Source organism: Podarcis tiliguerta (assembly GCF_965153285.1).
Source record: "Podarcis tiliguerta genome assembly, chromosome: 14".
Classification (NCBI taxonomy): domain Eukaryota; kingdom Metazoa; phylum Chordata; class Lepidosauria; order Squamata; family Lacertidae; genus Podarcis; species Podarcis tiliguerta.
This window is the reverse complement of record NC_139547.1, coordinates 7,218,500-7,234,690: the sequence shown is the minus strand read 5'-3', so window position 1 is coordinate 7,234,690 and position 16,191 is coordinate 7,218,500. Positions and strand designations below refer to the sequence as shown.

The 16,191-nt window shown below is 46.8% G+C and overlaps 1 protein-coding gene across 6 annotated transcripts in view; it reads left to right on the top strand.

The window, feature by feature from the left end:
* Window positions 1-11,234: 11,234 nt before the first annotated feature.
* CELF6 (CUGBP Elav-like family member 6) overlaps window positions 11,235-16,191 on the top strand; it is a 173,194-nt gene continuing 168,237 nt past the window's right edge. For all 6 annotated transcript variants that reach the window (XR_014504825.1, XM_083413109.1, XM_083413111.1 and 3 more), the window contains exon 1: window positions 11,235-11,574. Coding sequence is in view for 5 of the 6 variants with exons in the window: in XM_083413109.1 (XP_083269235.1) it covers window positions 11,244-11,574 (331 nt within the window). In the remaining variant the exon portion in view is untranslated. The remainder of the gene's footprint in view (window positions 11,575-16,191) is intronic.

Genomic DNA, 16,191 nt, shown 5'->3' with positions numbered 1-16,191 from the left:
GAGTGGTGCAGGCTGAGGATCAGAAAGCTTAGCTGGAGCTGGTAAGAGTTTGGGGCTGCCTGCTGTCAGAGGCACATTTAGGGAAGCACAGCCAGTTCTGTTGCACTGGGTGCGAAACCTTGGGTTTAAGGCAGCTTCTGATGTTCCTGTTCCGATTTGTAAATCAAATTTTTGTAAAATCTCAGAACGCTCCAGTGACCTCATTAAAAGGAAAACAAGCCGGGCGAGCACTGCCCACCTGAAATTTATGCACTTGGAGAATAAGGACTAGTGTAACAATAGCATATTTCTGTTTTAGAAATCAGACATGTGGGCAAATCTTAAATCTGGAGATTCCCTTGCCGCCAGTAAGAAGCTCAAGCTCATGATCTCCTGTGCAAACCACCCACTTGCTGTCAGCTATGGCCAGGAAAGTTACTGTTAAAAAGTTAAAAAGTTATAATTAGGGTCTTCAGCACAATAACATCTGTTTGAGGATGCACATGTTGTTTCAAATGAGATGTGATTTTAAGCACATGATTCAGAAACACAAACTGGCCACGTATTTCCATTTACCCAAAGGCAGCTATGATCTAAATTGGGAGAGCAGCACAGAGCAGAAAGAGTTCAGCCCATCTCCTGCTGCACCTCGGCCCTGATTTGGGTTGGGGCTCCTGTGCTGCTTTTTGTAGAGAAAGAGATGTGACGAGTCCAAGCACAATTTTATAGAGCACCCCATGGCTCTGATGGTTTTAGGGAGGAGTGACTAGTGTGGCTGCACTGGGTGCTGCACTGCAGGGGGTGCCAAAACAGTGCTTTGGAACTGAGCGCGAGAGTGGGCCTTGGGGCGGGGGGGGGGGAGTTGCACAGGGTGGCACTGGGACTTGTCTCGAGTAAAATGTTCTCCTGGCCATTTTTGAGAACTCAAAACTTCCAGGCTACCCTTGGGAGGGAGAAGGAGCCACTTCCCAGCCGATCTCCCAGGCACGCTCTCCCTCCCCATGCTTTACCAAAGTGAAGATCCCCCTGGACTCCCTTGCCCAATATTTCTGAGGGAGACCTGAGGTAAGAGCCAGCGAAAGACCCTCCTCACCATGAATGGCATCCTGCCGGAGGACCTCCCGTGCCGGAAGAGAACTGGCGATGTTGTGGCCGGCAGTCTCTCTCCACAGGCTCCCCTCATATTTGAAGACTTCCTCCAGCTCCAAGGGGAGGGAGGGGTCCGGCTTGGCTCTCCCAGCTGAGACTCTGGCTGTTCTGTGGAAGAAGGGAGAAGCAAAGATCTGTTAGACTGTAACATTAAAGTGCTGCCTAAAATGCATAAGATGTTATTGGAATGGGAAACAAAGGATGAACAAGTGAAATCTTCAACGATACGTTGGACAATAGATATTGGTCATAACATAGAAATGGAAGCATGAGAACGATTGTGGAATATGGATATAAAATTTACAACTTGCTATGGTATAAGAGAAAATTATATGAAAAATGTTATATAGATGGTATTTAACACCTAGTAGACTGGCAAAAACGTATGAATCAAAAGCGAGTAAGTGTTGGAAGTGTAAAGAGAAAGGTTTGTTTTTTTCACATGTGGTGGTCTTGCAATAAGGTCAAAGCTTACTGGGAAATGATACATAATGAATTGAAAAGATGTTTAATCTTTTGTAAGAAAACCAGAAACTTTTCTCTTAGGAATTATAGGATCAGAACTACCTAAACAGTATAGAAATGTATTTATATATGCAGTTACAGCTGCAAGAATGTTATTTGCCCCCAAATGGAAAGAAGTAGATGTCCCAACGAAAAAAGAATGGATAGTAAAACTAATGGATTATGCAGAAATGGCAAAGCTTACCAAAAGAATAAGAAACTAAAGAATAAGAAGAATAAGACACTAAACTTTTTATAATGGAATGGAAATGGGTTATTGAATATTTACAAATAAACTGTAAACAGATTAAGACATTGGCGGGATTTTTGCAAAAACCTACAGTTTCAAAAATATATATGAGAATAGATGATTAAAAGAAGGAGTTAAGATAATTTGGAGTATGCAGAAAATGTGAAAATAATATAAGGAACCACAGAAAGAAGGAAGTCGAGGTTCGAAATGTTAGAATTATAGTTGAACTACTGTTGTAATATAAATGAAAATTATAAATAAAAATTATAAAAACCACACCTAACTAACTCTGTGCCAAGTCACTCCAACTTTTTAAACAGACAAAAGGCGCTCCCAGTTACTTCTTATTTTGCAAAGAGTTCAGAGCTGGTCCCCAGGGCTGCTCTCCTGCAAATGACTAACAAGGTCCTCTGCTCCACTTTCCACATTGGACAGCGAGTGGCTGATTCTGGCTACTCCTGATCAGAGCCAGGATAAACCCCTGGCCAGTCACCTGTTACGATGCTAAATTACGCTGATGTTTTCTCCATCGAGCCTCCCCAAACCTGGTTCCCTCCAGATGTTGCTACGGGACTCCAACTGTTGCAATTTGGATGGTGACAAAAAGGGAAACTCAGAAAATTCATCAGAAAACTCCCTGGGAAAATTGCTGGCTCATGTAACACAGCATGGGAGTTAGAAAGGTCAAATAACCAAGGAGCATCTTTAAAAACTAGGCATGTGGTGGGGGCACAAAACTTCAGGATGCCTCCCCCCTTTCCCATGACTTTACCTTCTACGCCACCAGCGGCACATTATGCAAAAGATCTTCAGAGCCAGAAAGACCACAAAAGGCTTTCAAGACCACAAAAGAAGGATCGCTGCCCGCAGGATTCCCCAGCTGGTTGTGAGGTCAGAGCCTGGCCCAGGACTGGAGCCAATGGGCTCTGGGCTCCAGGAACGCTCTCTCTGCCAGGCCCATGGCACCACTGGGCAACTTCAGGCAGCTGCCAAGCGTCTGGCCCAGCCCTGCATTTACCCCCAAGCAGAAGGCTCAGGCAGCTGGATCTAGGCTCTCTTTAAGAGTTTCCCCTAACCCTCCCAGCTTTGCACCCCTCTGGGTAATCGAGAAAATAAGTCAGGCCAGGACTGTGGTCCAGTTTCTGGCACCTCCTTAAAACTCACCTGTTTCCCCAGGTGTTGGCTGGCTAGTGGGCCATCATTTGGTCACGGTGTATTATAGTCTTTTACATTGGCACACCTATGGATTTTTCTATTCCATTCCAACCAACCAATGTATACAGATAGGTACCACCTTTGGGGAAATTGCTTGAAAAAAATCTGTATATTTGTCAAAACTGCATCTAAAGATGAGTTTATGAGATGAAATTTATACAAAAATTCTGATGAATTTTTATGAGTACAGACGTACCTCGGAAGTCGAATGGAATCCATTTCAGAAGTCTGTTCAACTTCTGTAAAGTTCAGAAACCAAGGCGCAGCTTCCGATTGGTTCCAATTGCGCAGGCACGGAAGCTGTGCCAGACATTTGGCTTCCAAAAAACGTTCAAAACCCAGAACACTCACTTCTGGTTTTTGATCGTTCAGGAGCCAGAATGTTCGACTCCCAAGGCATTTGGGAGCCAAGGTACGACTGTTTTGTTGTTTTGGGGTGAGGAAACAAAATGTTATGGATATGTGGAAAACAGAACTGAAGGTTGGAAAAAGGAGGAAGTGGGAGAAATTGGACCTGACAGATTCTTCAAACCACAAACCTTTTCCCCAACTTCACCTTTTCTGAGTAGTCTTTGACTTACCTCCTTAATTGTCCTTCCCAACTGTAGCCCACAAGCCATTCGAAAAGTAATTCCAACCCAATGCCTACAGAGCTGCCATGTTTTCTATTTTTCCTAAAATCAGGGGAAAGATTTTTATCACGTTAAAATATCACCTTTCAAGGAAAAACCCAACGAGTTTTTCATAGAATCATAGAGTTGGAAGAGACCACCAGGGCCATCGAGTCCAACCCCCTGCCAAGCAGGAAACACCATCAGAGCACTCCTGACATATGGTTGTCAAGCCTCTGCTTAAAGACCTCCAAAGAAGGAGACTCCACCACACTCCTTGGCAGCAAATTCCACTGTCAAACAGCTCTTACTGTCAGGAAGTTCTTCCTAATGCTTAGGTAGAATCTTCTTTCTTGTAGTTTGGATCCATTGCTCCGTGTCCGCTTCTCTGGAGCAGCAGAAAACAACCTTTCTCCCTCCTCTATGTGACCTCCTCTATGTGACATCCTCCCTCCTATGTGACATTCATCAAAATAATAAATGTCCTGGGTTGCCCTGTTAGATTGTAAGGTCATTGCATGGCACATATCTGTTTTGCCTATGACTATGTGCTGATGGGACTGTATAAGGAAATTTACATTAGCTTTCTGCAGGGAAATTGCTGGAGGAATGACAACACCACATTCCCAAGGCTGGCTAGACTAGTTATGCATTTTTTTTTCCTGGAGAGCAATCAGTTTCTTTTCATCTTTAAGTACTGGCCATTGTATTGATATCTTGTAGACACTTCCCATTAAGGCCTCTTATTTTCATATCCACATGTCTTGTTTCCCCTGCACTTATGCATGTCAAAAGGTATCAGGGAGCTATTATTTAAAATTAGGGGCCAAGAATGGTTCATTTAAATCTTATCTGCCACTCAGGTAAGATAGGTCTTGAGACTCTAGAAGCAGCCTTTCCCAGCTTGATGCTCTCCAGATCTTTTGGATTACAACCTCCATCAACCCTGACCACTGGTTGATGAGAGTTGAAGCCCCAAGTATCTGGAAGGCACCAGGTTGCTGAAGGCTGGTCCCCCCCCCCAAGTCCTTCTGCTGCCCTTCCCAAAGGCTGGTAAGGAGGCACCTGGTTTTGGGAAAGAGGCGTGAGGGCTCTGGCAGGGTCCTAGATCTCCCCCAGCTCCTTCCCAAAGCTGGGAAAGCACTAATTAGGCTCTGGGAAGGAGGCAGGAGGACTCAGAGCCTGTCAGAGCCTCGCACCTTCTTCTGGGAGCCCAGCACCTCATTTACCAGGCTTTGAGAAGGTCCCCCCTCAGTTTGGTGCCCAGTTCCTTCACATCTCTTGCACAGGCCTAAATCCACCCCTGCAATGAGGAAGAATGAGTAAATAAGGTGGTTCTTTCTCTGAATTCTCAGCCTATGTACGATGAATGCTCACACCCAGATCTGATTCTGAGCTGAAGAGAAGGGAACAGAGGAGCTGCAGCCTAGTTCTATGTTGGAAAGCAAATGGGGTTTCAAGAAATGGCAGAGTGAAGGGTCTTCTGACTTCATGATCCGCTACACCAGGGATAGGGAAACTCTGGGCCTCTCCACCTGGCCCTTGCTCTCTTTCCAGGCCACCCGCCACCTCCAAGCCCTGCTTTCCACCATCCTTGAGTGTTTCTTTTTGCCTGGCTGCAATGAATCATTGTACTCTGGTGGTGCTTCTTGCCTGCTTGGATAGAGGACATAGAGGGGTGGTTCAAGTGTGTATGGAAACCAGCCTACTGTAGAAATGTAAATTTATTTATTTTATTTTTCTTTTTAAAATTTCTATACCACTTTATATTTTTAAGAAAAACCTCAAAGTGGTTTACAGCATATTAAGTCAATAAAACATAAATAAAACAATCTGAAGAAAGTCAAATATAGAGTATACAGTCAAAGCAATATAACAGAAAACTAAAATATTATCTTACAGATTTCAAAATAAAACATTACAAAGGAAGTCAACTACAGAATACATATTTAACATAGCAGGGCTGGGGACTCAGGGCCCTGCCCCCTAGGCCATGTGGAAAGGGCCTTGGAGGGAGCGGCCTTCAGGCCCCACAGCTGGGCGATGTTCCTCCGGCCTCATGAGGAGCCTATAAAACTGTGCAAATAAAACTGGTATTTACTGCCCTGCCCACTTTTGCCTTGCCCACCACTGGCATGGGGCTCCTGGAAAGTTGCCCAGAATGGTAACCAGCTCTTGGGCTGAAATATGTGCCCTACACATGGGCTAAATACACTCTGCAGGAAAGGGAGTAGAACAGACACACTCCTATTCATACTGATGCATAAAGGAACATGCTTGAGGCTTCTCCCAATGTTTGTGAGCATTTTTTGTGTCAGTTAACCTCACCTTCTTTTTCACCAGCCCTGTGGATAGAGTCCCAAGGGGGCTCTCATCCATGCACCCTCCCCTGGGGCTTGCTTTGGACTGGTCTAAGATGCCTGTCACATCCATCTTCGGGATGTGTGTGTAAGCTGCTCTATTCCCGCCCCCTCCACCACCTGCCAGCTGAGCGCCAGTTTGGTTTCCCCTCTGGGGACCTTTGTGAAACTGTGATTTGGAGGATTCCCACTAAATCAGGTCATGACACAATCCCTCAGCCACACATTGGTGCTGGCATTTGCTATTCATGGAGTCTGTATTTATAGAGGCGTGGGTGTGTGGCCTGCATGGGCACAAGTGATGCTGGGGCTGCAGATGCAGTGCTGCTGGCACAAGAACTGGCATGCTTGCCTTGGTGCGGGGAGAACCCGTTTCATCCCACTGAGGGTCGGGAGCTACTGTGGCTGAGAGAGGGGACCCTCAGTTCTCTGTGCAGCCACCCTGTGTAAGCCTTCAAAGCTACCAGAATGGAGCAAATGTTGTTGTTGTTGTTTAGTCGTGTCCAACTCTTCGTGACCCCATGGACCAGAGTACATCAGGCACTCCTGTCTTCCACTGCCTCCCGCAGTTTGGTCAAACTCATGCTGGTAGCTTCCAGAACACTGTCCAACCATCTCGTCCTCTGTCGTCCCCTTTTGGAGCAAATACCACTCTCTAAATCTTGCCTTTGGGAGCCTCAAACCTCTTGCTTTTCTAAATGAATGAATGAATTTATTAATACAGTCACAGACCAGCTTCAACACACACAATGTCACAAATCATAAAAATATCAGAAATACAAGGGACAATATGACAATGACAAGGATTTAAATATAAAAATTAAAATTAATTGTTAACATGCCCCTTGTAATTAATATTTAGGGGATTGGGCATTATGGGATACCACTTGCTTCCTGCGATTGATTGCAGACACACAGAATTTAGCTACATTTAATGTAGTCCTGGGCTTCTTGTCCTCTAGCAGTAGTTTTAGGCTATGGTATTCCGATTCTTTCCTAAACTTTTGCAAAACAGGTGTAATAAAAGTCAAACGTATGTCCTCGTAAAGACGGCAACGTAATAGTACATGTGAAACAGTTTCAACTTCCAACGAGCCACAAGGACAGACCCGTGTTGTGTATGGTTTACCCTCAAATCTGCCCAGATTTGGTTTCACCTCAGATCGTATAAATCTTTCGCTTTTCTAAATGGAGAACAGAGGGGGCACGCGAGTCTACTGTGCCAAGGTAAAGTTTGCGTTCATTGCTGCTCTCACTTTTGCCTCAGGCCTTGCCTACTAGCAGCACATGAACATGCATGCACTTGTGTGTGCATGCGTGTACTGTACACAGAATCCCAGAGGAGGAGTCCACATATTCCTGAAATGAATGTGCACACATGTCACTTTCCAAGCAGGACAACATACTCCTGAAATCAAGTCATTAATTTGTACTCCTCAAATTAATTCAGCCTGAAACTAATCTGAAACACGCATGCATACTTAACTGACTGAGCGTGGTTTGGTTGTGTGAGGTCCTCTTGCTGCTTCTCCTGCGAGAAGGTGAGTGAGCAGAGACACAGAGCTCACTTCCTCCCCACCCCCTAGATGGTGAAGGCAACTCCCTCCTGGTCTGTGTGACATGAAGAGGAAGCTCCTCTGGGGCCTTGGAGAGGAAGGATGAGGGCACAGCATTTAAAAGGAGAGAGAGAGAGAAAAAAAAAACCCATCCATATTTATAATGTGATTGGCTGAAACTGGGAAAAATAGTTTGTGTGCTTGGTCTGCTGCATGTTTAGAATACATAAAATCCTGCATAGACTGAAACCCATTCATCCCATCTCTTGTTGTTCAGTTTGCATCTATAAGAAGAGCCCTTAATTCACTTAGTCCAGCATTCTACCCCCTTCCCTCTGGGCCCACCTGATGCTACTGGAAAGCCCACAAGCAGGATCTGAAAGCAATGACCCTCTTCTGCTGGTACCCCCAGCATCTGATAGTCAGTGGTATACTTCTTCTGAACCTGGAGGATCCATTGAGCCGTCATAACTAGGATCAGCTGATAGGCTCACTCTTTGTGGATCTGCCTAATCTCTTTTTAAAGCCACCTAAGCTTGTGACCTTGATCACACTGCAATTTTGAATTGTGTGAAGAAGTACTTTCTTTTGTCAATCCACCGGATGTCCTAAAGTTCCAATATTAATTCGTTCCACACCCTGGCATCACTGCATCACCCTCTATCGTGTCTAGGAACAGGCAAATCTGTCAATTTCAGCTGCTTTCAGTCTCACATTTTCCCCAACCTTAAGTTCAGTTCTCCATGTTTCCACATTAAAAAGGTAAAGGTACCCCTGCCCGTATGGGCCAGTCTTGTCAGACTCTAGGGTTGTGTGCTCATTTCACTTAAGAGGCCTGGAGCCAGCGCTGTCCGAAGACACTTCCGGGTCACGTGGCCAGCGTGACGAAGCTGCTCTGGTGAGCCAGCAGCAGCGCAGCACACGGAAACGCCGTTTACCTTCCCACTATAAAGCGGTACCTATTTATCTACTTGCACTTAAGGGTGCTTTCGAACTGCTAGGTGGGCAGGAGCTGGGACTGAAGGTGGGCAGGAGCTGGGACTGAACGACGGGAGCTCACCCCGCCGCGGGGATTCGAACCGCCGACCATGAAATTGGCAAGTCCTAGGCGCTGAGGTTTTACCCACAGCGCCACCCGCGTCCCATTTCCACATTAGTTTGTAATTATTACCACTGCTGTTATTTTAAGAAGTCATTGGAAAACCCATGATCATGTTGGTGCAAATTTCCCATTATAGGAACTTTTTGGCAAAGCATTTCCCCCCTACACTTCTGTATGTTATTTTCACTAATGTAGCCATATATGTGCATGCTTTACCTTACTAAGTGCATTTTTGTATATTTTATTTGCCTGGAGAACTGGAGAATTCAGAGAAAATGTGAATTTCAAAGGATGGCTGTGTTTTGGTTCAGGATGAGCGAATTAGGTAGGTTTGCCTTTGAATGTTAACCAAACTGAATCTCTCTCCCATAGTCAAATCATGTCCACATTTTCTACACTGAAAAGCCTCAAAGATGCAAGCTTGTGGTGGGGAATCTGTGGCACTCCAGATGTTGGACTCCACCAGCCCCAGGCAGCAAGGCCAACAGCCAGGCATTATGGGAATTGTAGTCCAGCAACCTCGGGGACACCACACATTCTGCAGTCCTGATGTAGCCTTCCTGCAAAGGGAAAGGTGCTCCAGCCTCTCCATCAGCCTTGGTTTCCCCTTTCTTCAACATTTCCAGCTCTCACAACATCTCATCCACTGCAGGAAAATGCTTTTCATGGGGAGCAACCTGATTAGGCAAGCTCTCAAGCAGTATTTCATGCAGATGATGGATGGAAAGACACAGAATCAACATTCTCTTTATTATACAGACATCACTACATAGTAAAAACAAGATAAGTCCCTCCCTGTATCTTTTAACTATCTAGTATTGCTTGTATTTTTGTGTGTGTGGCTTTACTGTAGCTGTACGTGGGCATTTTCTTTGTGCATAAGACCTACACATGAACAGGACAGAATGGGGGGTGAATGCCCTGATCTGCTCCTAAATAGTGAGGGGCAGCTCCATGAGGAGGCTTTCCACTTCCACAAGTTAGAGCAGGCCTAGGGAACCTCTTTGAGTTCAGGGGCAGCCTCCTAGGGACCAGAGATGGGTCAGGCCAGAGGCAAAAGTGGGTCTAGGGCTTGCCAATCAGAAGGTCGGCGGTTTGAATCCCCGCGACGGGGTGAGCTCCCGTTACTTGGTCCCTGCTCTTGCCTACCTAGCAGTTCGAAAGCACACTAGTGCAAATAGATAAATAGGTACCGCTCTGGTGGGAAGGTAAACAGTGTTTCCGTGCCCTGCGCTGGTTCACCAGAAGCGGCTTAGTCATGCTGGCCACATGACCCGGAAGCTGTACGCCGGCTCCCTCGGCCAATAAAGCGAGATGAGTGCTAGAGTCATCCACAACTGGACCTAACGGTCAGGGGTCCCTTTACCTTTACTTTTACTTGCTTCTACACACATGCACACCTCATCTCCATCCACACAACCATGAAGCATCATCCCAAGGTGGTAGGATGCACTCTGTACATGCTCATTTCCCAGACTGAGTTTGTGCACGGGAAAAAAGAGTCATTTGACTGCTTCGAGTGGGGTTGGCACTACTACAGTGCCACATGATACCCATTCTGTGTCTGTCAGTATTCAGTCCTTCAGTGTGGCCACACCTGCACTTTAGAACTCCCTGCCTATTGAGGTCAAGTAGGCACCTTCAGGGTACTAGTTTCGGCTGTTTAGGCATGTGTACCCAGGTGCTTTGAAAGTTAAGGACATTCTTTCGCACGTGGGTTGCGAATTTTTATTTCCTTGTTTTACATTATTTGCAAACTGCTTCAAAGGTTGTTTTTTGTGTGTTTTTTTCCAATGAAGCTGCGTGTAAATTTTATGACATATATTAATATTATTAATAATTACCCAAGCCAAATGCTCCATGAATCCTGTCTCTGGGGAAGAACCCCTGCTCGCTTAGCCCGACTGCTAGTGGTCCTTCAGAGCTCCCCCCCCCCCACCCGCAGCCACACACCTTGCAACTTGAGGAGGCCTGGCTTCCTTAGCAACCCTCCTTTCCCTTCCCTATAGCGGGAGGCGGCCCCTCTCTCCCCCCCCCCCCTTTTCGCGAGCGCCGGGCTCCGTGGGGGCTCCCGCTCCTCCTGACTCCGTCTCCCTTCCTCCCAGCGCTCGCCTGCCTGCCTGGCCAGCCCTGCCCCTCTCCCCTCCCTCGCGCCCTGATTGGCTGCGGCTCTCCCCCCCCCCACGCTCCGCTATGCTAATCTTATGCGAGTAGTTCGGGGGCCAGTCAGCTGACGTCATCCGGCCCAGTGGCAGCCGCCGAGGGAGGGAGGGAGGGCGTGCGCGCAAAGCGAGGCGAAGCCCCAGCCAAGCCAAGCCAGGCGAAGGGAGGAGAAGGGAAGCGGCGGCGGAGGAGGAGGGGGGCGGGAAGGGGGGGTGGAGGGCGAGATCTGGGCTGAGCGCGGAGAGGGGGAGCCCGGGCTGGGCAGCCCCCCTCCCCCTGCTCCCGCGCGGCGCAAGCAGGCAGGAGCCGGGGCGGGGCGGGCGGGGCGGGGCAGAGCCGGCTGGGAACATCATGGCTACTCTGGCCAACGGGCTAGCGCAGCAACAACCTCCCCCCGGGCCCCCGCCCCCGCCGCCGCCGCCTCCTCCTCCGCCTCCGCCGCCGCAGGCGGAGAGCACTGCCTTCAGCACCACGAACAGCTCCGGGAGGATGAACGGGCTGACGACGCCGACGCACGGCCCGGGCGGCACCATCGCCATGAAGGACCACGATGCCATCAAGCTCTTCATCGGGCAGATCCCGCGCAACCTGGAGGAGAGCGACCTCAAGCCGCTCTTCGAGGAGTTCGGCAAGATCTACGAGCTCACCGTGCTCAAGGACCGCTTCACCGGCATGCACAAAGGTAGGGAGCCCCGCCGCGCGCCGCCCTCCTCCTCCTGCCGCGCGCCGGGTGGATCCCTTTCTCCTCCTCCCGATGCCGATGCCGCCTCGGCTACTCCCACCACGCCTGCACACCCCCCCCCCGCTTCCCGGCCAGGCGAAAGGGCCAACAAAGGGATGGAGAGGAGATGCTGGCCGCAGCCGCCGGACGCCGCGTTGTGTGTGTGAGGCTGAGGGCGGGTGGGGGGCGCACAGAGAGGAGTAAGTGGACGAAGCATGCCCCTCTGGGCAGATAGGCTCCAGAACCAGTTCCACAAAGCTCGGTAGGACTTGCTGCCATGTGTAAGAGCGGATATGGGATTTGCAGTGTGTGTGTGTGTGTTTGGGGGGGGGATCCGTAAACAAGGAGGGGATTACACATCCTCTAAGAGAGGGAAAAGCGTACCCCCCCCTTCTCCAGTGCCGTCTCCCCCCTCTCTGAACATGCACACACACACGTAATGTGTATAAAGTTGGGTCACGTGTAATGACTGGATGAGAGAGAGAGAGAGATGTGGAAGGATGTGCACGCATGTGCAGGAGGAAAAGGAAGACAAACACAGACACTCCCTCCCCCCCCCCCCCGCGAAAAAAGATCATATTTTGCATCAGGATGAGATTAGGACTTCTGGCAATGGCCCCTCTCTCTGCTACTTTCTTCTTCTCATTTTAAGTTATTGTGGCTACAGTCCTAAGTGCCCCTTCCTGGGAGCAAGCCCCTTTGAGTGGGGTGCGATGGGGGGGGGGGCTTTCCCCCTGACATAACATGCATCAGATCACACAGCATGTGAAAAGTTGGGCTGGGTGGGGGGGGGAAAGTAAGTGTGGATGTGCGTGTCTGCATGCAGGAGAGTGTAAGGCAGAGAGATGTGTGTCACAGTGTGAGAGAGTAAGTGTGGGAGGTGGAGACAGTGGAGGGAGATTTGTAAACAGAGACAGGAAACAGACATCTTCTGAATGGTGCTATGGTGGGGGGAGGATATGGCTGAAGGAGGCCCCAGCTCCCTGCAAACTTACGTTACATACCAGAGAAGGGGGCCGAGGAAAGCTGTATATACGTGAAGGGGTTTCTATGCCATCGGAGAGGCAGATGGCACATAAGCACTCATTAGACAGGGGTGGGGAATGGTGGTTCTCCAGATGTTGCTGGACTCCAACTCCCAGCACTCCTATCCAGCTTGGGCAATGGTCAGAGATTATTATTATTTATTGAATTTATATATGATGGGAGTCCAATAACATCTGGAGGGCCACAGGTTTCCCCACCCCTGGATTAGGAAATAGGTCGCAGCCTTGGCTGACTCTAGAGGAGTTAGCATACCTATAAAGGAGCTCCCTGTTTCCTTAACCCTTTGCTGAGTTAGTTGGTGTGCAAAGTTGAACTGGATGAAAAGTGTGTGTAGGTATGCGAGTAACAATGGGGTGACAGTGCCAATGTTGCCAGTAACAAGGAATATTATAGTGCTGGCACCTTGATAATGAATTTTACCAGTTGCTGGTAGCTGGACAGTTGAGCCAAAGATCTGTGGTGTAGTGGTAGACTCTGTCTGGAGAATCCATCTTGGCTCACAGAATCATAGCTGTCAACGTTTTCCTTTTTTTAAGGGAAATTCCCTTATTCCGAATAGGATTCCTCGCAAGAAAAGGGAAAAGTTGACAGCTATGCACAGAATCAGTGTCTGTATCGTGAATCTTTAACCCAACTGCCTAGTTACCTGAAACATGCAGAATTAACATCAAGATCCTGGTGTTATAATATTCATTGTTACTGGCAACATAACTGACAACCTCATATATCCTTCACAGATATGCATTTTATTAGGCAAGACATGTTATTCAATGTTACTCCAACTCAGAGTAGACCCATTGAACTTAATGGACACAGGCAACTTAGGTGCATTAATTTCAACGGTCTGCTCTGAGTAGGGCTTAATTAAATACAACCCAAGAGGGTGTTTTGTGCTATTGTATTTCATACCCCATACTGATATGCCTGGCCCAAGGAGTACAATTCTTTGTGGCTTCAAAGTTAGAAAACGATCAAGATGGTAAAAAGTGTTCATAAAACATCATGTGTGCTAACATAAATCATAAAATTATTATAGGCTCAGCATCTTGATGTTAATTTAACTTTAAGGATAGAAGTTGATAGCCATGCAAATAGAGGAAATGCTATGTATGTCCACACAAATATATGTGTGTATATACACACACATTACACACACACACACCTGTTGGTGAGTTCTAGTAACAGTTGTACATATGGGGCAGGCAAGAAATGAATGAGTGAATTTGCAGAGGAAGCAAGTTTGCATCTGGATAGATGTTTCCACTTCACATTTTTTTCATATGGTAGGTTGTTCTACACTGTGCTTAGCCAACTTTTTAGAACCTTATAGTTGAAGGCTCTCTCTTGTCCTTTAAGTACTGAGATAAAACACTGTGTCATGTGTATGCCTAACATTTCTTTTGATATTATTCCCCGAGGCTGCATGCAATTAAATCTGACATCCAATACGCATTTACCTGTGAGTAAGCCCCATTAAGTGGCACTTAACTTCTGAGTAAGCATGCATAGGACTTACTCCCAATAATTGTGCATTGGATTTTACTCTAAAGTGGTGACACCCCACATATCTAAGGCACACCGACTGAATTCATTGCCTTCAAGTAGTTATATTTAGGGCTATTGGTTCCCTGTGAAATACAGTTTCCAGCTCTTCAGGTCAGTTGCTTTCTGGTGAGTGGCATCTGGTGGTATATTAATTGTTAAGTTTCAATGCAGGCTAGAGTTGGGATTTTAGATGACATCTTGTACCAGGGCATACCATTCTCTTAACAACAAAGCAACACACACAAAAACCTCCCTGCTTTTGCAACTTTCCCCAGGCTGCCTATTTTGAAATGTGTCCTTTCTGAATGGAAAGCAACAGCCCGGTAATGGATCGTTTTTTCTGTGCTGCAGAAAAAGGAGAATGCAATATGTAGTCCACAGGAAGATTATATCTTAGTTTCTAACATTTCCTAGGTAGATTCTTGGAAATGACCTTTAAAAACTGCAGGCCTTCAGTTCAAATGTATAGACAAGATGATGGAAGCAGGCAGGGATGTAGGTTAGGGCAATGGAAGACTGAAATAATATTAACATTTGGAGAGAGCTTTTCGCTCACCCCACTCACCCCGCCCCAAAGCAAGCAACCCAGTAGTCAGGCCAGTTTATCTCTGCTGCTTAACAGCAATGGAACAGGAGGTTCTTTGTCATCACAATAAATAAATACGACTATAACATTTCAAATATCAGACCTTGAGATTGATGGAGGAAGCTGGGTTGGATGCGAGAGTTTCTAGGAAGCGACATGAAATTTGACTTAAATATGATGGGAAGTCACTTGTGAAAATTGTCAGGTGCACCAATATTCTTTATGCATTAGCATGTTGAAAAGTCTCCAACGCTTCTTGCATTGCTGCTTAACTCTTCCGACACTCTCTAATCCAGCACCCTATGGAAGGATAGCAGTTGTGTATAGCAGTTGTGTATCCTCTCCCAGTTCCAATTATACCTTTACTGAAGTCTATACTTCAAACTGCTTGAATTATTTTCTTTTTTAACCTCCTCAGCCCTGCCCTACATATTCGAAACTGTGCAGGCCAGAAAGAAAATTAAAACTCCCCTCTCCTTTTAAATACATAGACTGATCAACACAATTAAATGCCACCCTTCATCTAATTAAGGTCCTCATTAATTTTGCTCCTCTGTCCAAATATGCGTCTTCTGCGACTCTTTTGTTCGCAAAGGCAAGTCAGTGGAATGGAAGTTTGAGGATTGTTTTGAATGAAGCACGGCTGCTGCAGCCAGGAGCAACTGTCTGCCTGCTGATGGGTCAGTCTGCATTCTCCTGGCTACGAGGCTGGCTTCCTCTCGCTCGTGAATTGCTTCTATTTGAAGGCGAGATGCTTGCACTTATTAAGAGTTATTAATACTTAATCATCTGGCAGATTTAATTGTGCCAATATTAAAAATGCATCAATGTCAAATTTTGTTCATTAAATATTTACATTTTTGAAGGGAAACTGTTTTGCTGCTGTTTTAATATCGTTTTAGGAAGATTTATATAGGATCTATTATTTAAAAAACAATACAAAGAAAAAACACCTAGTAATGTTGATCGTTTGCTGCAAACCGAGTGGAATTGTTGTCGCTCCTGTGTTACAAAAAGGCTAGCAAAGTACCCACGCTTGGATTTGTTTCCATCAACAAGAGGGGCAGCTAGAGTTTCTGCCTGGGCTGCTACATTTCCACAGCAGCTTTGCAAAGCCGTGCCATGAACAGTACGGGCAAGAAAGCAAAACAAAATCTGTGCAAACCTTATATTCGTGGCAATGCGGACTTGCAAACCTTTAATCGAGCTCCTCCTGGGAGTAAGAGCTCATGAGGGTGAGTCAGTGTTGAGCAGTCTTCCCCCTCCAAGCCTTTTGATTCACAGCCTGCAGTGTGTGCTAAGGAGGGAGAGCATTTAGGAGTGTAACACACACACACACACACCTCAGCAGTCCCATGAAAATTCCACAGAACTACTCACAGCGTAAGGTGCTAGTAGAC